The sequence below is a fragment of the Acomys russatus genome, chromosome 7 (genome assembly GCF_903995435.1).
Source record: "Acomys russatus chromosome 7, mAcoRus1.1, whole genome shotgun sequence".
Taxonomy (NCBI): domain Eukaryota; kingdom Metazoa; phylum Chordata; class Mammalia; order Rodentia; family Muridae; genus Acomys; species Acomys russatus.
Genome location: NC_067143.1, coordinates 21,877,590 through 21,904,738, shown reverse-complemented (window position 1 = coordinate 21,904,738; position 27,149 = coordinate 21,877,590). Strand labels below are relative to the sequence as shown.

At 43.7% G+C, this 27,149-nt stretch overlaps 1 protein-coding gene across 1 annotated transcript in view; it reads left to right on the top strand.

Annotated features, from left to right (window-relative positions):
* Asb7 (ankyrin repeat and SOCS box containing 7) overlaps positions 1-24,608 on the top strand; it is a 45,368-nt gene extending 20,760 nt beyond the window's left edge. The window contains exons 5-6 of the mRNA XM_051148697.1: positions 11,847-12,452; positions 24,349-24,608. Of these exons, the coding sequence (XP_051004654.1) occupies positions 11,847-12,452; positions 24,349-24,488 (746 nt within the window). The 3' untranslated portion in view covers positions 24,489-24,608. The remainder of the gene's footprint in view (positions 1-11,846; positions 12,453-24,348) is intronic.
* Positions 24,609-27,149: the final 2,541 nt, after the last annotated feature.

Sequence of the window (27,149 nt, the reverse complement as noted above, 5' to 3'; positions counted from 1 at the left end):
GGGTCCTGCAATCGTTCTGGGTCTTTGAATGAGCGTTGGGTCAGGCCAAGGTATCCACAGCCTTCTGTGTCCCCTGCCAAGTCCAACCAGGAACACTGGGCCCGAACCACGGGCCGAACTCAGCTAGATTCTCAGGGCCTGAAACATCTGCCGAGCTCAGCTAGGGATTCTGGGCCCAAAATGCACACAGGGTCCAGCCAGAATTTTTGGGCTGGGACTGCACACCAAGCTCAGCTAGGGGCTTTTGGCCCAAAGTGCGTGCTGTGGTCAGTTATTGACTCAGGGCCTGAACTATCCACCAAGCTCAGCCAGGAATTCTGGATTCAAACTGCACACTGTGTCCAACCAGTGTCTTAGAGCCGGTGGAACTGAATGCTCCGCCTAGCCTGCGTCACAGCAAGAGAACTGCGCCTGCGCCGATCTAGGGCCTCCGGTGGAGCTGAGTGCTCCGCCCAGCCTGCGTCACAGCAGGAGAACTGCGGCTGCGCTGAGCTAGCGCCGGTGGTGGAACTGATCGCTCCACCCAGCCTGCATCACAGCAGGAGAACTGCGGCTGTGCTCAGATGGTGCCTAGGGTGGAACTGAGTGCTCCGCCCAGCCTGCTCTACAGCAGGGGAGCTGTGGCTGTGCTGAATCAGTGCCCCGGGCAGAATTGCTTGCTGAGCTGAGCCAGAACTCGGGACTCTGGACCGAGCTGTCCACCGAGTCCCGTCTGGGTCCCAGGGCACCACGCGACCCAAATCCTGCCCAGAGTCCCCTCTCCCGCAGCAACTCCCACCGGCCACCACACCAATTGCCTCCACAGGAAGGCTCTGAGCTGCAAACCTCAGCCACCGCCGCTGGTGCTGCCACTGCTGCTGCCTCTGCCGCTGCTGCTCCCGTGTGTAGGGGCACGCAGGTCTTCCGCACCCTGGTCCCTCCAAACCGTGGACTACTCCCACTGCTGGGGTGTGGGGACCCTGGCGTTCCTGGCTCAGAAATCTGTGCAATTCCCTGAATTGTTCACTGGAGCCTCCAAACACAGTCCACACTGCTCGCCGCCATCTTGGATCCTCTGCATGCCCAGTTCTCATCTCATAAATACCAACAATGAAAAATCAAGCCAGTGTCTTCTTTCCTAAACCTACCAGTCTTATAGAAATGTTTGCCGGTGAGAATTACCTACATGAACACCTTCATCAGAAAATACAAGGATTTAAAAAGCCATGAAGAAGAAGGAGGAGGAGGAGGAGGGGGAGAAGAAGGAAGAAGAGGAAGAGGAGGGGGAGGGGGGAGAAGGAAGAGGAGGAGGAGGGCGAGGAGAAGGAGGAGAAGGAAGAAGAAACCTGAAGGAAAATAAATACCTAAGTGATGCCTAAGAAAACCCAACATAAAACTGATGGAAATGACAAGTATAATCCAGGACTTGAGAACAAAATTCAATGAGGAAATAGGAAGAGAACTCAAGCTGAAATGATGATGAAACTGAATAACCCAAATGACTAAACTAAGAAACTCAAAGGAAAGCCTTGCAAGTAGAATGAATCAAGCAGAAGATAAAATATCAGGACTTGAAGGTAAAATAGAGAACCTACGGAAAATGTGGGACACCATGAAAAACAAAAATAAAAACAAAAGACCAAGCCTTTGAATTGTAGGCATAGATGAAAGAGAAAACCTTCAACAAGATCATAAAAGAAAACTTACCCAAACTAAGGAAAAGACACACCCAAATTAAAAAAGCACACAGAAGACCAAATAAACAAGACCAGAAAAGAAAATTTCCACAGCATGTCATAGTTAAAACACTTAATAAGCATACATAACAAAGATAGTGTATTGAAAGCTTTAAGAGAAAACTCAAGTCATATACAAAGAAAGTATATTGAAAGCTTCAAGATTAAAACTCAAGTCATATATAAAAGAAAACCCAGAATAACGGCTTATTTCTCAATGGGAACTTTAAAAGCCAAAAGAGCCTGGAGCAATGTATTCCAAATCCTAAAAGACTATGACTGCCAACTTAGACTAATAGGCAACACATATCTACCATAAATGAAGGAGAAAGAAAAAGTCCTGCAATATAAACAATCTCTCAAAATTAATATCCAATGAACCAAAGAAAATCCAGGAAACACTCTTTAGATCAAAGAGAGGAATGAGCTTAGTAGAGAGATTGTAGAAAGAAGTACAAAGCCATAATTAGCAAAACTAAACCCCATAATCACTACTGTATGAAAACACAACATCAAAATCAACAACACAATGGCCAAAATGGTCACATTTTAATAATAACTTTAAATATGAATGGCCTCAGTTCTTCAATCAAAAGACACAGGCTTATGAAATGGATCTAGAAACAAAAGCTATCAATTCATTCTCTACAAAGTACATCTTAGCTTTTAAGATTGGCATCACCTTAGAGTAAAAGAACACACAAAAGGACTCCATCAAAGGGGACCAGGAACAAAACAGGCAGTGTTATCCTAATCTCTGACAAAAAAGTCCATAAACAAAAATGAATCAGAAGAGATAGAGATATTTCATTCTAATCAAGGGAACAGTCAACTATTGTAAAGATAAATGCATCAAACTCTGGTGTACCCAAATTTATTTTTTAAAAAATATTACTAGATATAAAGACATTCAAAAATTAACATCAACCCATTAATAGTGATTTTAGTACCTCATTTTCACCAACAATGGGTGGGTCATCTGGACAGAAAATAAACAGAAACATCAGAATTAATTGACATCATACATCAAATGAACTTAGCAGATACCTACAGGATATTCCACCTAAACACCAAAGAATACACATTTTACTCAGCAGCACATGGAAGCTTTCCTAAAATAGACCATGTACTGCAACACAAAACAAGTCTTTACAAATCCAAAAAGAATGAAATAAGTCCTTGTATCCTGTCTGGTCACAATGCAATAAATCTTGAAAGTGGCAGCAAATAAATCTTTTTTAACTACTCAAAGTCATGGAGATTGAACCACTTATAACTGAGTGATGAATGTGTCAAAAATAAATCAAGAACAATTTAAGAAGTATCTGGAACTAAGCTGGGCACACGCCTGTAATCTGAGCACTCGGACAAGCAGAAGCAAGCTGATCTGTGAGTTCAAAGTTAGCTTGGTCTACAAAGCAAGTCCAGGACAGTGAAGGCTACACAGAAAAACACTGTCTTGGAGAAAACAAAAAAACTATCTGGAACTAAATGAAAACGAAAACAATACAACAAAACTTCTGGGGGATATTCAAAGCAGTCCTCCAAGAGAAATTTGTAGTTCTACGTGCCTACATCAAAATAATCTGAGCACAAATAAATAATGTTCCAACTCAAGAATTTAGAGAAACAACCAAATTGAAACCCAGTCAACGGCAAGAAATAATAGTAATCAGAGCAGAAATCAATGAGATGGAAATGATCAGCTTATCTTCTCAAAGAGTTGGTTCTTTGAGATTGACAAGCCTGTGGCCCAGCTAACCATATGAACAGAGTTGGAAGTGAATGGGAAACATTACAGAATATACCAAAAGAAAAAATAATATTTTTAAAAACTGGACTCCATTAAACTGGAAAATCTAAATGACATAGTTGGATTTCTAGATTTAACTAAACCACCAACATTAAGCCAAGAAGACAGCAACCTGTAACAGACCTATAACAAATGTGGAGATTGAAATAGTAATTAAAAAAAGAAAAGATAAATTCCGGAGTCAAATGGATTCACAGCAGAAGTCTACCAGACATTCAAAGTAGATCTACAGCCAGTCCCTTTTAAACTATTCAAAATAGAAAGAACACTCCCAAACTCCTCCTATAAAGCCAGTATTATTCTAACACCAAAACCAGGGAAAGATGCAACGAAAAATGACTACAGACCCATATCCCTGATGAGCATAGACTGAATAAAGGTCAATAAAATACTTGAAACCAGAGTACAGACACACATCAAAGATTATCTGCCTTGACAAAACTTAATTTATCCTGAAATGCAAGGATGATTCAACATAAGCCAAGTCAGTAAGTATAATAAATTATATAAGCAGATTTAAAGACAAAAATCATATGATCATCTCAATAGACAGAAATGTCTTTGACAAATTTTAACATGGTTTTTGTTAAAAGTTATAGAGATTGTAGGGCTAGAGGAAACATGCCTCAACACAAACCTATATAAGAGAAACCTAGAGCGAACATTATAAATAGAGAAAAGATTGGAGCAATCTATTGAAATCAGTAATAAGACACAGATGCACTCTATCTTTATTCTCTTCAACATTATGCTTGAAGTACTACAGCTAGTACCAAGCAATAAGGCAAGAGAAGAAAACTAAAGGGGTACAAACAAGGAAAGAAGTAGTCCGATTATCCCTATTTGCGGATGACATGATGCTGTATATTAGAGAGCCCAAAAATTCTACCAGAAAGCTTCTAGAAATGATGAACAAATTCAGAAATGTGATAAGATACAGAATCAAACTGTACAAATTAATAGCTGTTTCCATACACCACCAACAAACATAAAGAGATCATGGACACACTTTGATTCACAATAGTCTCAAAGAAATAAAATATCTAGGAATAAAATTAACCAAGGACGTGGAGGACCTGTAACAATGAAAACTTTAAAGCTCTAAAGAGATACCAGACTAGAAACTTGAAAGACACCTCATGCCTATGGATTAGTAAAATTAATACTTTGAAATAACTTTTTCAAAAAGCTATTTTCAGATTCAATGTAGTCTGAATGAAAATCCTCATTAAATTCTTCACAGAAGTAGGAAAAACTACCCAAAAAATTCATATCAAACCATTTAGCCAAAATAATCCTGGGGACAGGAAGCACAAGTGATTACCATTCCAGATCTTAAGACTATATTACAGAGCCATAATAATAAAAACAATGTGGTACTGAGACAAAACACGTGAAAACCAGCGGAACAAAATCAAAGACCTCTAAGATTAGTATATTTAACTTCAGCCATTCAATGTTTAACAGAGATGTAAAAAACATAAACCAGAGAAAGACTTTTCAACAAATGGTTTTGGGGAAACTAGATGTCCACGTGCAGAAGAATTCAATTAGACCTGTGTCTGTCACCTACACAAAAGCTAACTCCAAATGGTCAAAGACCTAAACACTGAAACAGCTAGAAGAAAACATTGGTATTACCCTGCATTATATAGGTGTAAGAGAGGATGGTATGAATAGGATTCCCTTTGCCCAACAACAGAGGCTGACAGTTGGCATGCGATTTTATAAAACTAAAGAGTTCTGCACAGCTAGAGAAACAATCACCTGGCCGGGTGTGGCGGTGCACACCTTAATCCTACTACCTAAGAGGTAGTGGCTGGTGAATCTCTATGAGTTCAAGGCCAAGCAACTCAGGACCTAGGAAAAGCTGCAGCTACATTTGCACTGTGTTGAACTGAATGCTTCTGAACAAACAGGTATAAGAGCGTGTGTGTGTGCTTTCACTATATTTATACAGCTTGCTCTTGTATTCTTGTCATTGGAGTAAAAGAACAGTAAACCAATTGGAAAGGAACAAGTAAGACTGTTAGGGCCAGTGAGATGGCTCAGCAGATAAAAAATAAACTTGCTGCACAAGCATGGCAGCCTGAGTTCGATGCCTGGAAGGAGAGAACTGACTCCTAAAAGTTGGCCTCCGTAGGCATATCTTGGCATATGTGCCCTGCCTCAGTATCATACACACTAATAGTAACAAAAATGTAAGTAACAGCTGTCTTAAATGTACATACACGTGTAAATATGTATATATTTGCATATGTGTGTGCATATGTGTGCGTATATGTGTGCGCATATGTGTGTGCATATGTGTGTGCATATGTGTGTGTGTATGTGTGTGCATATGTGTGTGCATATGTGTGCATATGTGTGTGTATATGTGTGTGCATATGTGTGTGCATATGTGTGTGCATATGTGTGTGCATATGTGTGTATATGTGTGTGCATATGTGTGTGCATATGTGTGTGCATATGTGTGTGTATATGTGTGTGCATATGTGTGTGCATATGTGTGTGCATGTGTGTGTGCATGTGTGTGTATGTGTGTGTGTATGTGTGTGTATATGTGTGTATATGTGTGTGCATATGTGTGTGCATATGTGTGTGTATATGTGTGTGTATATGTGTGTGTGTATGTGTGTGTATATGTGTGTGTGTGTGATGTATATACAAGATGGACTCAAGCTAAAAAGCAAATTGAGCTAGATTGTAGATCATTATCACAACACTCAAGCTCTACCAACAGCTAAGGTCTGGAGCCTGGAGTAGCAGCTCACAGTGGCAACAATTTAAAGTATTTTAGTAATAATTTTAATTAATTAGATATACAGCGTATACTGAGACATTGCTGGGGTGGATTAATGAAGTTCTAAATAGGTAGAGAAGTTTTCCATGTTCACTACATGGTGAAATTGGTATTATTTAGATCATTTGGGGGAGTTTGCCATCTGTAAAGTTGGTGGAATTAGAACCGTAAAACTCAGGCCAGGCCACAGGAGACAACTTCCTGAACAGAACACCAACGGCCCAGGCCTTAATGTCAACCATTAATAAATGGGACCTCATGAGGCTGAGAAGCTTCTGTAAGGCAGGAGGCACTGTCAAGAGAACAAAGCGACAGCCTACAGACTGGGAAAAGATCTTCACCAACCCTACATCTGACAAAGGTCTAATATCCAAAATATATAAAGAACTCAAGAAATTAAACACCACCAAATTTAATAACCCAATTGAGAAATGGGGCTCAGAATTAAACAGAGAATTCTCAACAGAGGAATATCAAATGGCTGAGAAACACTTAAAGAAATGCTCAACGCCTTTAGTCATCAGAGAAATGCAAATCAAAACAACTCTGATATTCCATCTTACTCACATCAGAATGGCCAAGATCAAAAATTCAAGTGACACCACATGCTGGTGAGGATGTGGAGAGAGGAACACTCCTTCATTGCTGGTGGGAATGCAGTCTAGTGCAGCCACTTTGGAAATCTATCTGGTGCTATCTCAGAAAAATGGGAATAGGGCTTCCTCAAGACCCAGCTATTCCACTCCTTGGAATATACCCAGAAGATGCTCCAGCACACAACAAGAAAATTTGCTCAACCATGTTCATAGCAGCCTTATTCATAATAGCCAGAACACGGAAACAGCCTAAGTGTCCCTCAGTAGAAGAATGGATAAAAAAACTGTGGTACATATACACTGTGGAATACTACTCAGCTATTAAAAACAAGGAATTCCCAGAATTGTGGACAAATGGATTGAGCTAGAAATGGTCATAATGAGTGAGCTAACCCAGAGGCAGAAAGACTCAAATAGTATATACTCACTTATATCTGGACACTAGGCCAAGAGGTATATCTCATGAAAGTCTTCATTTCCCAGGAAAATGGGATAGTGGTGAGGACACCCTAAGGTGGGAGAAATATAGGAGATAGGGAAATAGATGGAACCAGAGGGTCCTAGAAACCTACAAGAAGAACACTATGATGGGCAGATCTGGGCCCAGGGGTTCTGCTCGAACTACGGCACCAACCAAGGACAATATGTGTAGTCATCATCAAACCCCTACCCAGACCTAGCCAAGGGACAGAATATTCTCCACAGTTAAGTAGAGACTGGGGACTGACTTTCACACGAACTCAGGTGCCCCTTATTTGGCCATGTCCCCTTGATGGGGAGGCCCGATGACACTCGGAGGAAAGATAGCCCTACCAAGAAGAAACTTGATACCCTAGGATCATATTCAAGGGGAGGAGGTCCCCATCAGTCACAGTCATAGGGAAGGGAAAAGGGGTGAAAGCGGGAGGGAGGGAGGAATGGGAGGATGCACGGGATGGGATAGCAATTGAAATGTAATATGATTTTATTTTTCAATAAAAAAAAAACATTAAAAAAATTAGGCCAGGCTTGTATGGAGAAACTAACAACCTAATTTAAAAGTTTATTAACTGAAATAATTTTTTTTAAGGTTGGAAGAGTTGACACTACTTGATGTCAAACATACTATAAAGCTATAATATTTAAAACAGTCTGGAATTGGCAAGTGGGGAAATTGTTGTTGTATTATTGCATCAGCTTTCTGGTTGCTGGGGTTGGACTGAGGGCCATGTGTATGCTGGGTAAACTTTTGCTACACAGCCTTGAACCCGTTCCCAGGCTGGCCCCAAACTCACTGTCCTTCTGTCTCCACCTCCTGAGTGTGTGCCACCATACCAGCTAGGAAGTGCTTTTAGATAAATGGAAAAGTTCAGAAATAAAATTACGCTTAGCTGGTAAAATGAATTTCAGCAAAGGCAGTAGGATAAATCATTGTGAAAAAATATGTGTGCGTGTTTATAAGGAGCGAGTGTATTTATGTGGGGCAGTGTACGTGTGAGGATGAGAGGACAAGCCCTGGGTGTCCTTTTTTCTTCTTCCTCACTGGGATCTGGGACTGGAATGCAGATCATCGGGCTCTCTTCACAAGCACCTTTACCTGCTGAGCCATCTCTCTGTCTATTTTGCGAAGAAGTTACTTTAACAAATGGAGCCAAGACAAAGTAGATAGCCGTATAGCAAACGATGAACCTTAGATTTCCTGTACACCACACACAAGTGCGACCTGGGAGGAGATCACAGACCTAACTGTAAGGGTTTAGAGTGCAAACTGTGTAGAAGAAAAGAAAACGAGTCCTGTTGGCTTGGGCCAAGTGTCCTTCAGCAGAGCAGACGTCTCGTAACCACTTACAAGAAGAGAGTGGCATTGATGAACTCAAGAATAAAGAGCTGAGTGTAGGTCAGTGGCAGAGTGCTTGCTCTGTGTTCAGCCTCCAGCACTGCAAAAGTAAGTGAGTGAATAAGCACACCCAGTGTGGCCTGTACTCAGAATGTGCAAGGAACTTTTACAACTCCTCCATAGGGCAGCCCAGCAACAATGAGGAAACACTGGACAGATAATTCATAGAGAAAGTGTACAAATCAGCCAGACCTCTGGTTCCCTGAAATGTAAAGTGACAGGACAGGTCATCGCTTACTCTTTTTATGGGAAAACTAACAGTAATGATACATATGGGAGCACCCCTCCTTGTGGTGCATTGCTGGTGAGGACAGAAGGCAGGGTCGCCACCGGCGTCAGGCCATTAGACTGACATCAGAGCCCACAGCTCTCTCAAGAGATGAACATAAATACAAATGTGATAGCGTCGCTCAGAGACGGAAGGCCATGCTAAGTGGAGTTAGGCAGTCACACAGCTGCAGGCCACTCCACTGTCATGAAGGCCTAGGAAGAGCAAAGCCTCCGCTTTGGTCAGTGCTCTGTTTGCCTGGGTCGCAGAACCTAGGTAGGAAATTGGTTGTAAAGAAACATGAAGGAACTTTGAGGTGACAAAAATGTTCTGGATGCCGAGTGCTTTTAGGGAATGTGACTATTTGTATGGATTCTGTGTGCTTGAGCTGACTTCACTTCCACTTGGTAAAGCTTTTAGGAAAGAACCGCATGCGGCATAGTAATGCGTCTCTGTTTTTACGGTGAACCATGTTTTCATACGCTGAGATGGGTTTGTTTAAGGTGGAGTCTCTGGCAAGGAGGCGGAAGAGGCTTGGTGGGGTGTTAACATCTAATGAAGAGACATTGCTGATGCCACTGAAGAAAGTTGGGGAAAGTCAGCCAAGTGGGTTCTGCATGTGTGTTACACTTTTCTCAGTAAACTTGACGGCGCCCTGTAGATTTCCTGCCACTGCAAGGGAACTCCAGTCATACTGCATTGACCGCCCCAGCTCCGGAAGTGCATCTCACCAGCGTCCTCCTGTGCTCTGTTCCTCCATTTCATCCTGTCACCTTCTCCTGGGCACGGTAGCTGCAGTCCCCTCTAGTTCTTGGCCCTGAGCTTTTCTGGAAGGATGCAGTCAGTTAGCTCACTTGAATGATTAGCGCCGAGATGGGCGCTGCTCTGGGGGTGAACCTGTGTTCTCCTGCTTCAGTGTAGCATTGGAATGCACGTGAAACTTTACATAGATGGACAGCGAAGACCAGACATGAAAGAGCAACTCAGTATTGTAGCTTGACTTGTCAAATGCGGCAACTGCAAGGTGTAGGTAAGGATGCTGGCACCTTCAAAGGTCTCCCTGGGGGACCACATATGGGAGGAGTGGAGGAAGGTGTTCCCAGTGTTCACTGACAGATCAAGAGGGATTATCTGGAAACTCGTGGCTAGGTACAGTTTAGAGATACTGGTTTTAGAAAGGGTTGTTTTTCCATATGAACATTTATCTTTCCTGCCTATCTTCATTTCATCTAGTCTACTTATTTTATTTGCTTTTAAATTTTATATAGATAGATAGATAGATAGATAGATAGATAGATAGATAGATAGAGTGTGTGTGTGTACACAAGTGGGAGTAGGTGGAGAAACCTGGGATTATGTGTATGCATGCAGTGCCTGCAGAGGCCAGAAGAGGGCGTTGGAACCCCAGAACTGAAAAAGCAGGTAGGTATGAGCTGCCTGCTATGGGTATGTGGGTGCTAGGAACTGAACTCAGGTTCTCTGAAAGAATAGCTAGAACTCGTAACCTCTGAGCCATCACTCTATTTGGGCTGAGAGATCAGTCTCCTATCAAAGCGAAGGATGACTAGTGCATGTCTCGGCTCTTCCAGTAGGTGGCAGCAGAGTGCTTTGTGTCAGTGTTCTAGCTTGCCTGTTGCACAGTCCTAGGTACTGAATATTTTAGTTAAGGCCCTTGTTGATGCTTCGTGTTTTTGGTTTGTTGTTGTTGTTTGTACGCGGATCAAAGTGATACTGTGGTTCTTAGCTGTCACTTACATCAGAGGTTATGAGGAGCTAAAATAATGGTTTACTTTGTATAGGTTTTATTTGCTAACAACTCTTTAACTGCAATTTTCACCCACTACAATATTATTAATATTTCAACATACCGTTTTCTGCCTCACAGACTCTTGTAAAAGAATCCAGCTGTTGTAGTCTGGAACTAAAGAAGATCTTATTAAATAGTACATAAGTATGTAATCACATAGCGTTGAGGGCATTTTGTGCCAGTGAAAAACATGAATTTTTTTCTTTTATAAACAAACCAAAAACTGAGTTGTGTAAGAAGCAGTTTTAGGCTGATCATTAGGTCCGCCTGGGTTTGCTTCCTTGTTGGCGTCCATGCTGTGGTGAGGCAGCTCTTTTCTCTGTCCTACCTACTGTTCAGGGATACCAGTGTGATAAGAGCTAGAAAGTGCTCACCTGTGGCGCCATGAAAAGGCTAACGCAGGTGGCAAGTCTCTAGCTTGAAGAGGGATTCTGCAGATAATTCTTGCAAAATTTTCTCCCCAGAAACATGTTAGTTTAGGAGAGTTTTTAAAACTTTTTTAAAAAGCAAATCAATGTTTATATAGTTCTGAGAGTTTTTTTTCCAGTTTCTTCAGATACAGTGCTAGCTAATTCTTAGAAATTCGCAGGACTATCTGCATCCTTTCATATTCATGCAAACATGTTTCCTCAAGGCTTTGTGTCTCACCTGCCTCTTCCATGGATCACAGAGGCAGTGCCTTCCTCTTTGCCTTCCCCCCCCCCTCGACCCTAGTACATTTTAAACCAAGTCTGGCTGACCAGTTCAGTCAGCAGGTGGGGCGAGCTACTGCCGGGTCTGTCTTTACGCATTGTTGGTCTTCTCTCTTCTCCCATTGACTTGAGCTTGGTAACTTGGGGAAAGGCCTTGGTGTCCCGCATTTCGTTTAACCCTTTGACGTCTATGGTAGCTGGCTGAACCACACTCCACCCTGATAGAGTTGCTTTGTCTGAACAGCCACTGATGTTTTCGTTTTGGTTTAACCCTAGCGGATCCCACAGTTAAGGATTTAATCGGCGGCTTCACTGCTCTGCATTACGCGGCCATGCACGGCCGGGCCCGGATTGCGCGCCTGATGTTAGAGTCGGAGTACAGGAGTGACATCATTAACGCAAAAAGCAACGACGGCTGGACTCCCCTCCACGTGGCTGCCCACTACGGCAGGGACTCGTTTGTCCGGCTCCTCCTGGAGTTCAAGGCTGAGGTCGACCCGCTCAGTGATAAAGGTACAACGCCACTTCAGCTCGCCATCATCCGAGAGAGGTCAAGCTGTGTGAAAATCCTCCTGGACCACAACGCCAACATCGACATTCAGAATGGATTCCTGTTGCGCTATGCTGTGATCAAAAGCAATCACTCTTACTGCCGCATGTTCCTTCAGAGAGGGGCAGACACAAACTTGGGGCGCCTAGAAGACGGACAGACTCCTTTGCACTTGTCTGCCCTCCGTGATGACGTGCTGTGTGCACGAATGTTGTATAGCTACGGAGCTGACACGAACACAAGGAACTATGAAGGTCAGACCCCGCTGGCCGTTTCCATAAGTATTTCAGGAAGTAGTCGGCCGTGTTTGGATTTCTTACAGGAAGTCACAAGTATGTAATATAATTACTACTATTATTGCATATTTTCCTCTTACTTCGCACTTTGTGAGGGGCTTCAGATAGTCTTGTCATGTGAGATGACTAGAAGTTTAATCATTCTTTTAAGTCCTGCTCGGTAAGTAGTACTCATTACCCAAAACACAGTTGTGTTACTAAACATGGACAGTACTTTAGAGGAAACGACAGACGTTTTCCCTGAATGAACAGAGGTAGGTGTTAGAGCAAGGCAGTTCCCTCGGCTCCTGCTTTTAGACTGAGGTTCAAATGAAGGAATTAGGGGGCACATTGGAGTTTTAGATTCCTTAGCTATGGGGACAGTTTTGCACTTTCTCACTGAGTTCCACATGGAAGGAATGCCACTCTGGCTTATTTAGATGCCCCAGTAATAGAGGTTAAGGATACTAGAAGTTGTTGTGAGAAAACACTAGGAAATTAGGCACTAGGTCCCCAGGCCACACGGCTTCCATCAGTGTCTGCCCAGTTTCCACGAGACACTTTATTTACACCTAGTGCGGCAATAGTCGGTATCCATATTGCTTTCCTAGGGGAGTGTTAGTTTGCATGCATTCCGGAACCTTTGCTTGTCCCGCTTCCCGAGACCACCCACGTGCATGTTTCAGAGGCTAACGTGTGACCCAGGAAGCTGGGGTCTGTGAGCACCATTGATCGCTCCCTGCTGTACTGTCCAGTGCCTAGCTGCCTCTCCCCACACAATCCTGGTGACAGAAAAAAGGCCTGCTTCTGGTCATATGCCATTTATGAAAGGCCAATTTTAGTTTTGAGTTTTTAAATTTGGAAGTCAGGGGATAGAGCAAGGGAAAAAAAAGACAGTAGAGCCCGGAGGACATGGAGGTGTGTCGAATGACAAGTTGGCTTGGTAGTAAGGGTGGACACTGCAGAACCTAAGGAGGTGAAGTGCCGTTTCCCTGTGTCCAGGCTAGAGCACCTTAGAGTGGGCTGACAGACTGTGCATGTGCCCGCACAGCCATCACTGTGGAGCTGGGAGGGTCTTGGGTGTTTGGGCCTTTGGAGTTGAGTTACAGCTGTCTAAGGGAGAAAGCAAGTTATGAAAATGCTTGCCTAAACCAAAAGAGGAACTTACTTATACAACAAACAAGGGAAAGCAGAAGAAAATTGTTGAAGAGCACAATTGTATAACTTTGTGAGACTATCTAGTATACCATAACCTGAGGGGATGGTTAACTAAAAATGGAACCCGCAGAGGAACTGGATATAATTCAGCTGAGACTTTTGTTCTCGGCCTCTTCCTTCACCACACTGTAAAGTTCTCCAGTTAATCGATAGTGACAGGCTGAAAAGTTACTAGAGTTTGGAATATGTTTTTTGAAATGTATTTGTGTTTACTCAGTGTGTTTGGGTGTTTTGCCTGTCTATGTCTGTGCCCCATGTGTGTATAGTATCCAAGGAAGCCAGAGGCATTGGGTCCTCTGGAAGTAGCATTAACGGGTTGGTGGCTGTCATGTGGATGTTGGGAACTGAACCTGGGTCTCCCGCGAGATCTGTGCTGCCTACCCGGCTCCCAGAATGACAGAACTGTCACAGAGAGCCTAACCTCAGGTAGTGACTAACAAGGACTTTGATATTTCAAAAATGAGATGTTTATGAATTCATGCCTGGAATTTTATTCACAGAGAAGTTGTAGTTTCAGCCAGTGGCCCATTTAGAAATGCTCAAGCTCAGGTTATAGACCGGATGACTAGGTAAGGCGGCCCTGTGCTGCACCAGCCACTTCTGTAGGGGCAAGAGGCAGGATTGAAAAGACCCGAGCTGAGCATAGCAGTGCACACCTGTAATCCTAGCGCTCGGGAGGCTGAGACGGGAGGATTTGGGATTCAAGACCAGGCCAGGCTATGTAGGAATGGGCTACAGTCACAAGACCCTGCCTCCAAAAAGCAAAATAAATAGCTGGTGGTCTGCAGTTCTTGTACTTACAGTATGGAAACCAGCTGGAGTGCAGCCCTGGAAAGGATGCCACCTCTGCATGTGGTTGGTAAGCTGCACACAGCAAAGCTGGGGACCTCAAGGGTCCTTGCCTTGTAACTGTTTCCCCTGAAGTAGGAGAGGGGCGTGCCCAGAAGATAAAGCAGAGTCAGGGCTATGCTTGGGTCGTCTGGTCTCTGGGTCCTCATTTTGCCCGTGCCCTGCACATCTGCACCGGGTGACAGACCAGTTACTTCAGCAGGGGATTAGCCAGGATTTCCCTTGCCCTGATGTTTCCGTTAGGTTTAAATGAACAAGCATAGTTACTGTAAGTTCTCTGGCTTACAGTAATTGCAACATCTGTGTCACATCTAAGTCTGGTTCTGACGCTAGCTTTATCTCTTTGGCTATTTTTCTTTTTATCTTGCCTAGCGTGCCATGTAATTCTTTAAAGATGAGACTAGGCATGAGAAGAGCAGCAAGAACTCAGGTGAATAATGCGTGTGTCGTCCCCCCACCCCACCCCCAACTTCCTGTTTTCACCCTTTTGAGATGGTCTTGGCTCTACAGCTCTGCCTGGCTTGTGACTTGCTGTACAGATCAAGCTACCTGCAAACCTGCAGCAGATTCTTTCACCTGTGTTTCCCCCGTGCTGGGATTGTAGGTTTGAGCCACCATACCCCGCTTCTAATAGTCTTCACTTCAGGCTTCTAATTCATGTGGAGAGGCATGGGGCTGTTAATGTTACTGCAGATAGCTGAATGCTCAGTTCTCCAGTGTCCCTGTGTCTCCCCCTCCTCCACTCTCCCCCTCATGCCCTTGACTTGTGTTCAGGTCTGTCTGCTTTAACCCACTGCTACACATTGGAGGCCTGTTGGAGTAGTTTTTAGGTGTGCCGGGGGAGGGGGGCACCGCCCCCATGACCTTCTAGTTTCCAGTCTTTTAAGTGGGCCGGTGTCCCCAGGCTAGAATCATGTGATGTTTTCTCTTATGTAGCTTTTCTTCTCCAGTTCTGTAAGGTGAGGTAGGAAGGCTAAGGAGCCTAAGGCTGAGGGTGTCTATTCCCTGAGCGAGAGCAGCCTCAGTTACAGAGAGGTTTGGGGTGCTGTGTGTGCACACCCTCCCCTGCTACAGCCATTGGGAGCTTTATTGGTCTTCACTCTGAGGACCTGGCAGGGCTTCCTGTAACTGGCTTTTAATTTCCTGTCCATCCACAGTCTCCAGTGTTTCTGTTCATGGGCCCAGTGGCTTCTGCTCAGGCAAGCATGCCTCAGCCTAGGCGCCCTGGGCTTGCCATAATCTCCAGAGCTTTTGGTAAAGGTGCTCTGCCTTTAGTGTCAGTCTTTCTGATTCCAACGAGTTTTTAAGGTTGAGCAGGTTTTTCTTCCTTAAAGACTCAGAAGTGATGGCTTCTACGCTCTACACATGTGGCATGTGAGAGTTGAAACGGGCCGTCCATCTGGTTTACCTGTGTTGTTGTTAAAGTGTGACAGCATCTTTTCTGGGGTTCTTTGAGCTGAGGAGGGTTCTGTACAGTGGAATCAAGGCTCTCAACTGTGCCCATATCAGAGATGCTATCAAGCCAGCAGAATGGGGTGTCGCCTAATAACCTTGAGCAAGCTCTTCAGCCCCCAGGCTCACCCCAAGAGCTCAGTGCCCTCCTCAAAAAATGGGGGGTGAGGGGGCTGGACCAAATTGTTGCCAACAGCTACTTTTAAAGGCAATGATTTTCTGTCACTTGATAAGGATGGATGGGTGGGTGGATGGAAAGAGAAGACCGGGGGGCGGTGGGGGGAGGGGGCACCACATAGAACTGGTTTTTCTTTCTGTTGTATTTTCCCAAAGGATGAGTTTCTAGGAGTCCTCAGGTTACTTTAGGTGGCCATAAGGTCCAAACTGGTTGCATAGCCAAAGTGCTTGCCCCTTCCACTGTGATAACCTTTGTGCTGAGGATGTATAAGCTCTGAGGGAAAACTGCTTCCAGGTTACCATGGCACACAGCCTGGCTGCTGTGGTGCTGATAATCACTATTTTCTTCACTGCCAGGCAGTCTCAGTCAGGAGTATTCCAATCCATTTACAAATGTCTTCGACAAAGCAGTAAACATAATTGAATTAAATCTTGTCCCTTTGTGCACATACCTTTTAAGTGTTTTGTAGGTGAAAATGACGGAGTGGAGGAAACGTGACAGGTTTGTCTGAGCTCCACCAGCAGCCTTTTTCGTGGAGAACCATTTTTCCTTGAAAGACTGACTGACAGCCGAACCGTACCATTTAATCATAGGTACTTAGCAGACATTTTCTTAGAAACGAACAAAGTTCACTTGTCACTTTAAGAAAAATGACCACAGCATTGATGACCAGTCAGACTCTGAGCTTTGAAAAGAAGGGTTTTGAAAATTTGTATTTAAAATTGTGACAGTCCTCCTATGTAATGATTTTCTGAGATCAGTAGAAATATTAAGAAAAGTAATTTTTGAGGGTATCATAAGATGAAATTGGCTAAAATTTTGAAGACATACATAACCTAGTGTGCCATTTATTCCTGTTGACTAATTTGTTATTGTGTGTATAGGCAAAGGTCCACTGAAAGTTTAAGATATTCCAATGGACTATAATCTAAAAGTACAAAAAGTTCATCAATGTAATTTCAGATTCTGTGTCACTGTTGGGGATTGGGGAGACAGCTCAACTGGTAGTGTTTGCCAAGCATGGAGACATCAGTTTGGATAACCAGCACCCACACAAAAGGCTGGGCATGGTAGCATGCTTTTGTAACCCCAGCACCGGGGGAGTGGAGACCAGAGGACCCATGGGTCTTCCTGGCCAGCTCCCAGCCAGTTGGTGAGCTACAGGTTTTGTGCGAGGCCCTGCTTCAAGAAATAAGGTGAAGGGACAATTTAAGAAGACAGTATTTACCACTGGCCTCTACACACACATGCACTTGTGTTTATATGCAAAACTCACACACATCAAATTGAAATGGAATAAAAGAAAAAGCCCCATGTCTCATTTTAAGAGGGTTTCATAGAGGATCCATGGTTATCTGGATAAGGCTCTTGTAAGTATTGCTTGCTTTCCTAGTAACATAGGGTCCTGCGGGTCCTGTCCACAGGCTAACACAGTGACTGAACCTCAGAGCAGACAGAAGGCAGCCATCCAGAGGCCTTTGCAGGAAAAGAGAAACAGCACTCCCCTCACAGCTGTCTTGTTCTAGAAAGTGACTCTGGGTTTTATTTGTTTTCATAAAAAAATATTTCAGTTGACGAATTGATTATGCTTATTTTCAAACAAGTCAAAAATGTTTCTGAAATTTCTAGTTTTCCAAATATGGACAAATATAATCTGTATAAGCCAGAATTCTCTGAGAGTCTCCCATTTTAAAGGTGCAAAGGCATCTTTCAGCTAAGAATGGAAACCTAGCAATGTGTATTTCTTCATTTTCAGTGCCAAGGGTCGAAGCCAGGCCTGTGGCATACCAGCTAGTATCTGCTGTCACCAGGCTGTGTCCCCAGCCCTACAGTCACGCTTGTTATTTAAGGGCATCCTGTCAGCCTCGTGTTTTAGGATTTGAAGAATCCTTAAAGTACTTTTGGATTAAAGTTAAAATCTGTGGGTAAGCTGAAAGCTTGCCTCATGCACATGTGTTTATGGTATAGGCTATGGAGAGACCCTTCATTCCTGGACAACATTTTAAAAATTGTGGCTTTGCTGACTCAGGGTAAGTGGTCAGTTGGGGATTTGAGAACTTGGATCCTGGAGGCAGTTCTCAGACACTAGTCATGCACAGAACATGTCAAAATGCCGGGCTCCGTCCACCTTGCTCGTCTGGGCTGCCTCCAGCAGATTCTCACCCCACTGTTCTATGGCTCTGCTCTAGGCTGCTCTTGGGTTGGTTGAGTTTCTATGTAGGATCCTGAGATATCTAAACTGAGGCAGAGACTCGTGTTCCAGAAACGTCACACAAAGACTAGGCTTAGCCATCAGTGTGCTTTCAGTGCTGTGTAAAAGGCAGGCCTGGGGTGGGGTTTGATCTGTGTGTTTTAAGGAATTAAATAGCTCATAATGCTAAGAGGAAGAATTGAAGTGGCTGGGAAACGAGTTGTGTAAACTATTTCACAGGAGACTTAATCTGTCAAGTACTTAAGATAGTTGCTTGCTGGAACATTAATCACAGATGTTCAAAAATACTGTTTTATAAATATCGAAGTAACCAGAAATATGTTTTTGTTTAGATTTCAGTAATAGCCAAGTACTATGTTATTAAAAAAAACACACACACAAAATTTACAGAAATAAAAGTTGAGAGTAAAAGTAAAAAGGAAGAAAAAACAAGTTGAGGCCTGTGAGGGTTGTGGTTCACTACATGCTTAGTGTGTGTGAAGCACTGGGTTCAATCCCTGGCACCACCAACACACACACACACCACTCATACACACAACACTCACACACACAACACACACTCAATACACATAACACACACACACACTCATATCATACAAATGCAAATATGCACACACACATCCCCTTTAAAAAAATACAAGCTAATAAAAAGCATGGTTTCTGTTTTTTGGTTTTTGTTTTTAATTTAAGGAAGTCAAACAGGCTGCGGCTTTCTGAGCTAAATCCAGCACAGAGTAGGTATGTGAGCAGATTCACCCCACGGACGGCCTGAGTGTCAACTGCCCTGACCTACCCTACCATGCTCCTCCGCAGTGTCTCCCTGTTATTCTGTCAGGTGACTTATTATACGGTGTGTTCTGCCTTTGGAGAAATTCATGTCACACATTTTAACTAAGGGTTTTAATTTTTTTTCTAATGAGTTAGAGATATTTTACTAGACCATTTACATTAGCGTCTTACAGAGGTTTCTACTCTTACTAAGAATCCTTTTCAGAAATGAACAATGCACTATTGTCATTCAGATAACACCACATTTTAGATTCTTTAATACAGCGAGCATCTTTTTAAATAAATCACTGTATTCTAACTAACTAGAAAGTATTTTATTCCATACTTTTTGTAGTGCTTTTATAATCCTTACTGTTAGCATTGGCACCTACAGATGTCTTAACATTCGTAAACAAACCGTGTGTCACTTTGCTTGACTTTGTTACTTCTCTGTCACTGTGATAGAATACTGTGACCAAGGCAGCTGATAGAAGACAGAGCTTGTTGTTTGGGCTTACAGTTCCAGAAGATTAGCGTCTATGATGGCAGGGCAAGGGGATGGTGGCAGCAAGGGGCAGCCACAAGCACCAGACAGTGAACTAGCAATGGCAAGAGTCTGTAAGCTCTCAGCACCCACCTCCAGTGACACACTTCTTCCAGCAAGGCCACCCCTCGTAAGCCACCCCAAAGAGTACCCCCAACTGGAGACCAAGCATTCATATGCCCAAGATTATGGAGGACACTCCTTCAGACCACCAAGGCTCAGTGGCTTAAGGAAACATGTAGCCAATCACCTCTGTCAGAAGGCTGCTACTCTGTATACCCTGTGAGCCAGCGTCAGCCTGTAAAGCAAGGGGTTTCATCCCACTTTATGCTTAGTCCCAGTCAGAGGACCTTAGACGCAAGAGCAAAAGAGTAATGTATGATTGGCCAGACATGGTGGTACACGCCTTTAATCTTAGGACTCAGGAGGCAAAGGCAAGCGGATCTCTCTGAATTCTAGAGCAGCCTGGTACATAGAGTAAGTACCAGGCCAGATGGGGCTACATAATGAGGCAAAATTTAAAAATGCTTATGGTAGAATTTTATAACGGGGATGGAAAGGCTTGTCAGAAAATGACAGTGTAGCAGTCCTGAGGAGGGGGGCATCCTCTTTATCTCTTGGCCCACTCCCCTCCATGCCACTGTGCCTGCCACTACAGAGAAGCCTTAGACTTCATCTTCTGTGTGGGTAGCTATGGCTGTCAGTTGTTTGGTCTGTGTCTGCCTTTATGAGTACACTTTAAAGATTCATTCATAATGATGTATGGGTGTCTGTCTACCATGAGTGTAGGCGTCGTCAGGAACTCTGGAGGGTGGCAGATAGATGTGAGCAGCCGATACAGGTGCTGGGAGTTGAACTCAGGTCTTCTGGAAGATCATTTCACACTCTTTTAACAGCAGAGCCATCTCTCTAGTCCCCAAGTCCAGATAACTTTATCCCAAGAAATTAATTAGGCCCCTCTCACAAAAGGCACAAGAGAGGAGGGGTGCTTTGGGACAGTAAATTTTCTAAGTTACACCCTTGCCAGGGCTTTTTATTTATGCAGATTTCCTATGGGTTGTGCCAACAAAGTTATAGGTAATGATAGGCTTCTCCACAGCTTGGAAAGACTGACCCTTTGAACTATTGAGTAATCCCATTGTAGTGTGTTAGCCCAAGCCCCTCGCAGTTCTGGCTGCATCGTCCAGTGTCTATAACTCCATACCTTGCAGTCTGTGGGGAGCTCCCAGCAGCGGAGCAGAGCAGTACTTACTCATTTCCTGCTGTGCCTGGTGTGTGTATGTGTGTGTGCGCATTTCTGTTGATTCCCCCCTCTCCACCCCAGTTCTTTTCTTCCCTTTTTTCCCTCTGCTCTTCATTCCTTCTCTTCTTTGTCCCTCTATTCTTTGGACCCTGCGTTGCTAAGTATACCTTAGGTGCTCAGGATGCTTAGGTGCTTTAATGCAGGCCATGGACAAGAAATAAGAATTCATCTTGTAATCATAATCTCCTAGTCCCAAGATGATCTTCTGAAGAGTGACTCCCAAGCTGTCTGTAGAGCAACAGTAAACTGAGCCGCCCCTGCCGGCTTCAGTATTAGCCTGCTGTTGGCGCCCTACGCTGGTGAGCCAGCCAAGTTCGTTTCTTAGTGTGAGCACCTTCCCCCATACACATCTGTTTCTACAGTAAAAGTCTGTATTCAAGCCCTTTAAAGTCATACAGTGACCTCCAGCAATTAGCTCAACTGTCCCCTGCTAGTGGGCACTGCTTGTTCCTATCCAGCCATCTTGGGTTTTTTGGTTTGGTTTGGTTTGGTTTGATTTTACCATCTTCACAGTAGGAAGATGAAGACCACCTTCCAAGGATGGCCTTCTAGTTTCCTGGAATTGAGAAGAAATATTACCCCTACAAGTGTTTAGAATTTTTCCAGTTATTTCCATGTTGCTTAGCACTCTTCTCAACACTTTGCCACAATGAATGTTTTTAATTCTTATAAGACCTTTTAGGCAGGTGCTTTTAAGAGGAAACTAAGGCAGCAGGCTAAACACCTCGGCATAGACCATGTGAGTGGTGAGTGGCAGGGCCAGGAGCCACGCCTGTACATTCTGCCTCCAGGATCCACCTCAATATGCTCTTATCGCTCAAGGTAATTTTGTAGTTAGGAGTTACATGTGGTTAAAAAAAATTTTTTTTTAAAGACCACATTCTTCCAAAATATTAAAGGATTCCATGTGTGGCATGTTGCTTAAGAAGGAGGAGGAGGAAGAAGAAGAAAAAGAAGAAGAGGAGGAGGAGGAGAAGAAGAAAACAAACAGAAAAGCATTCCAATCTACTTAGGCCTGGACGGTCCTGACTGAGCTCCTGGTGCCCACAATGCTAACTCACTAGCCACTGAGTTAATGACCTGTTCTGCAAGTGATCCCCAGTCAAACTGCTCCAGAAACAGTGTGGAGAAAACAAATAACTTAGTGGAGTGTTGTCTTAAATGGTTAAATGTTAGGGGAGCTCAGTTCAGTACTAATGATCAGGGCATCTCCAGCCACTGGTGTGCTGTGCCTCCTAGGAGAGCTACCCTTGGGAAGCATGTGTTCAGACAGGCCTTCCACAGCAAGTCTCAAGGCTTACTTTTCCTTCCTACTTTGGAGCACTGGGAATTGAAGCTGGAGGCCTTGCGCTCACTAGGGAAATGGTGTACTGCTGAACGCCATTGCTAAACCAGGAGGTCTAAGTCTTACGATACTCTTTTCACTTAGGAAAAGTTACTTAATTTTGCATTATCACTATAAAAGCAGCGCAAGTAAGAGATAAAGTACTCGGGACAGCAGTGCTTATCCAGGGTCAGCCTGCGGCCCTCCCAGGGACGCCGTGAGGTTGGAGTGATCTCATAGCGTGTGGTGTTATCAGCCCCCTTCCCTTTCCTTCTCTCCTGAGACTGCACGGTGTGGCTCTGATTTCAGCAGACTGGATGCAGCTGTGCACAGGAGGCGCAGCCCTCCTCTGTAGAGCTGTGCAGGGAGAGAGCGGCCAACAGTTGCGGGGTACTAGTCCCATCCTGCCATCTTACTTCATTTTGGAAAACATAGTTTCTGTTGTATGTTGTCCATCTTAGTATGTAATTGGTTTGCTTTAATTACTTTTAAATGAAGTTTCTGTTGTAATGTCTGATACGGTTATCACCGTAGATACTTCCCACATCAAAGTTCTTTCATATCAGTAATTTTTTAAAACATTATGGGATTTGAAACTAAATGTTTGCTAGCCCCTGGACTACACTATCTCCTTGGCTGTTGGAGCATTTGCGTAATCTCTCTGAGGCTGCCAGTTAAATGGAGCGGTGCCACATACACCTCACTTGTAAAAGGATTAAAGGGCTCCATACATATCAGGAGCTTCTACTGTACATGGAGCAGCAGACATTGACTGTGGGGTAGCCTTTTCATACTATCGTGTCCCGTGTGACTCCAGACACCCACTGCAGCATTGTTGAAGAAGTTTCGCTAGTGCTGGCAATGATCAGTACTGTTGAGGCATAAAACAAAATTGTTGAGAGAAAAAGAACTTGGATCTTATTGCTTCCATTTTGGATTCGTTGACAGCAGTGGCTACTGGCCGGTGATCAGGGTGTGGATTATGAAGTAAGGTAGCAATTCAGACTGGCTTCAGGTGCCTTTCAAACCTCCTTGCTTGCCGGACCACCCAGCTCTCATCCCGTCTGCAGGCTTCTGCTCGGCCCTAATGACAGTGACTAGGCAAGCAGGCATCATTTGCAAAGCTCTGTGGAAATGGCGCTAAGTGTCAGGGCTCCAGTATCCCAGCCTCAGAGTCAAAACAGTCTGCCATAGATAGCAGCATCTCAGGCAATCCATGCTGCTTTTGTGGAGAAGCTGAGGCCCAGAGAAACCATTTGCTCATGGAAGCACGCCTTTATGTTAGAGTGTCATCAGGACAGACCCACAGTTCTTTGTTGATTCATAGTAGAAAGAATATCAGGCTTGGAATCAGAGAGACTCTTTAGTCTGATCCTGAGCAACAGGTGGTTGCCCAACAGCTGCCGCTATACTTACACCTCTCCTCCTGAGGACCTTATTATTATCTGTAAAGCAGAGATGGAGGCATCTAGTTGCTTGTCTGTCAGAGCGACCCAATTACCCAGCATAGATGACTTAAAAGAGGAGAGAGAGATCCTTTTGGGCCATGGTCTCAGAGGGTTCCATCCACAGTTAACTGGCCCCAAGTGTCATGGCAGTGGAGGCTGTTCCTGTCGTAGTAGATAGAGAAGAGGAAACAAGACAGGAAGCCAAGTTGTGGCAGCGGAGGCTGTTCCTATCACCACAGATAAAGAGCAAACAGGAAGTGATCCAGGAATAATAAACTCCCAAGGCCCTGCTGCTGTTGACTTGAAGCTAAGCCCCTCCTAGAGCCGCCGCAGCATTCACCAAAGCCAAAACAGAACCATCATCTAGGCAGGAAACATCCTAACCATGTGCCTCACAGGGTCACTCCCTACGCAGACCATTACACTACCACCTTGCCAAGGGCTTTGGAAAAGGCCGAGTGGGTGAGGCACCACGGGTAGATACCGAGGACGCTTGAGTTTCAGTCAGTTCAACATTCAAGCCCATAGCACGCACTTCCTCGGAAAACAGTGTTTTCGTTGACATCAAAGGCCCTCCCTCTTCAATGCTTTGCACTTTTGTAACCTTTTCTTTCTTTCTTTCTTCCTTCCCCCCCCCCCCCCCCCCCATCATTTTAGGACAACCCAGAACCCTCCAGGACCTGTGCCGAATTAAAATTCGACAATGTATAGGCCTTCAAAACCTGAAGCTGCTTGATGAACTGCCGATTGCCAAGGTCATGAAGGACTACTTAAAACACAGATTTGATGATATCTGATGCGCCTGGCCCGTGAGCACGATTAAGAGTTATTCCAGATACTTAAAGGCTTCGGGCCTTGCCCAAAGTATATCCTATGCAATTTCTGATTTGTGGTCAAGTCAGAAAGCAGGTATACACTTTTAGGTTTTTTGTTTGTTTGGTTTTCATTTTAAGGGAGGGATTTTATATATATATAAGTATATATATATATGTATATGAACACACACACACACACACACACACACACACACACCACATGCTTGAAGGTCTTAATTTGGTTTCTTGGTCCAAGTCTATGAGGTCCAAGCCTTTCTATACAATACTGCATTTAGAAAAATTGTTTTTCATAAATGCAAAAACACAGGCAGGTGTGAAGCAGAGAACTTTCCCTTTCGATGCTCCAGTTCCATTGGTGAACAAGGTACTAGAAACCAATAGAACGAACGCTTGGTGACGTCTGGAGGTCTCAGGCTCCCCTGGTAGACCCCGGGTGGCGCGGGAAAATTCCCTGTGAAGAAATGTATGGTAATGCTGTCACCTCACTCATTTTTAATGAGTACAGATTAGCTGTTTAAAAATTCTTTTTCCCTTCTAATTAATGTAGCTTTCCAATGAAGAAAAACCCAGTACCTCTGCTTCCTTTTGGTGTGCACTTATTTTTAAATTATTTTTGTTAACAACTGTAGGACACTACCCTGAGACATTGTGTTTCAACTCCTCTCTCTCTCTCTCTCTCTCTCTCTCTCTCTCTCTCTCTCTCTCATTGAATTGTGATTTTAAAACAAAATTAATGGGGAAGGGAATTAACTTCTTAAAGCCAGTGTAATATGTTTTTTAAAACAGTGCCTCTTGTGCAACTCTCTCTTGGTGTAGTCTCTCAATGGTTCACTCTTCGCATTCCTCAGCCAGCTTCTTCATGCCCCTCAGAGCAGTAACCGCCACTGCAGACAAACGGTGTGTCACCTCAACTTCCGTTTTAAGCTTTGTATTTTATTTCACTTTAAAGAACAAATTTCATACCCTGGTGATACAGTGTTCCCTAGGAATAGCCCACATTCTTGCTAAAGCATTTGATTTTAATGATTGAATGATTTGGGGTAGTCTTATGGTGGGTTTTTTTCCTTCCTGATAATATATATTTTTTTTAAAGGGTAAAGTTTCTAATGGGCACTCTTTTGTGAGCCTGGATAATTGCTAATATGCTAATTAAATATCTCCTGTCTATTTTGAAGGGTAGTAAAGCTCTTCAAGACAAATATTTTATTTTCTGGGTTGATTTGACAAGTATATGCAAGATAGACCCGGCTGTGGTGAGGTCAGTGTGAGGAGCAAGGGGGAAGGTCTGTAGGCACTAGGCATCACTGCTCCCTTCATCATGGGGTTAGTTTGAGGAAAGCCTTTTCAGGTGCCCCAATGCCATCCTTAGTGCTGCAACAAAATCTTTAAACATTTATAAACTGTTACTAAATTTGCTACCAGAAGTTTGCAAGGTAAGGGCTTCCTTCTCTTTTCAGAATCATCAGTTTGAGAGCATAGTACATAAATGCTTTTACCTCAAAGCGTAATTAAGCAGAATTAGGCTCACCGAGTTCAAGCCAGCAGTAATGTTTTCTTAAGCCCAGAGTTTGTCCTCTTGGCTGCAGAGTCGCTGTGACATGAGAGCGTGGGATCTGTATGTGCCTACATAGCACATGGATGGATTCCGAAACAGACAACTTCAGCAAGAGGGATGATTCAGGGACTCACTGATGCAGCCCATAGACTCCTTCAGCGAGCATGGGAACATGTAGCCAGGCCTCCACCTGATCCCAGAGTAGCTGGGAACACAGATGATGGGGATGGGTGTTGTGACCTTGTCTGAAAGGTTATCTCCATGGAGAGTGCCCTGTGAAAACAGCTGCAGAGCTGTGTTCTCATTCTTTATTCAGGACCCAGGTCAAGGCTGGAGACTCCTTAACAGCCAGAAATTACTTAAGTATAACTTCTGTCAGAACCCCAAGCCCAACATGGGATGTGGTGGGAAAGAGCCTGGAGCCTGCACTCTGAGCTGCCATGTTAGTGTCCAATTGCACAGGACTCATGTGTGTGTATTAATTTATTTAGTAAGTTTAAAACGACATTCATTCCTCAGCCATTCAGAGGGTTCTGAACTAAGCCACTGAAATTGAATCAGGGAATTCCAAGTAAAAAGATCATATTAAGGCAAATTTTTTGTGCTGTGTGCTGCTGTGACTTCAGAGGGGGGAAAAAAAGAATGATGAGCGCTCTTCCTGGAATTGAAAATTCTATTTAATGAAGACGTGTATAATTCCATTATTTATTGTTTGAGGTGTGATTTATCTGGAAGCTTAAATGAATGTCCTTTGTTTATTAATTGAGCCCCAGTCATATACTGTATCTAGTGGTAACTGAAATGCTGTACAGTCGCTAATGTGATCATGATGAACATGCAGGTCTCCGCTTGACTTTGGTTATCAGAGAAGCATTTTGTGCCCATGAGAAAGGAAAAACAAGGTTTTCAAAAACTTGGCATATTGGCTTTTCCAGACTCTTGACTCAGAATTCACCATTGATTCTTTTGTGGGTTTTTTTTTTTTTTTTTAATTTAAGCCTATCACTAAAACTTTATAAAATGCATTTGGCAACTACACCAAAGAAACCCGTCATAAAAGATTATGA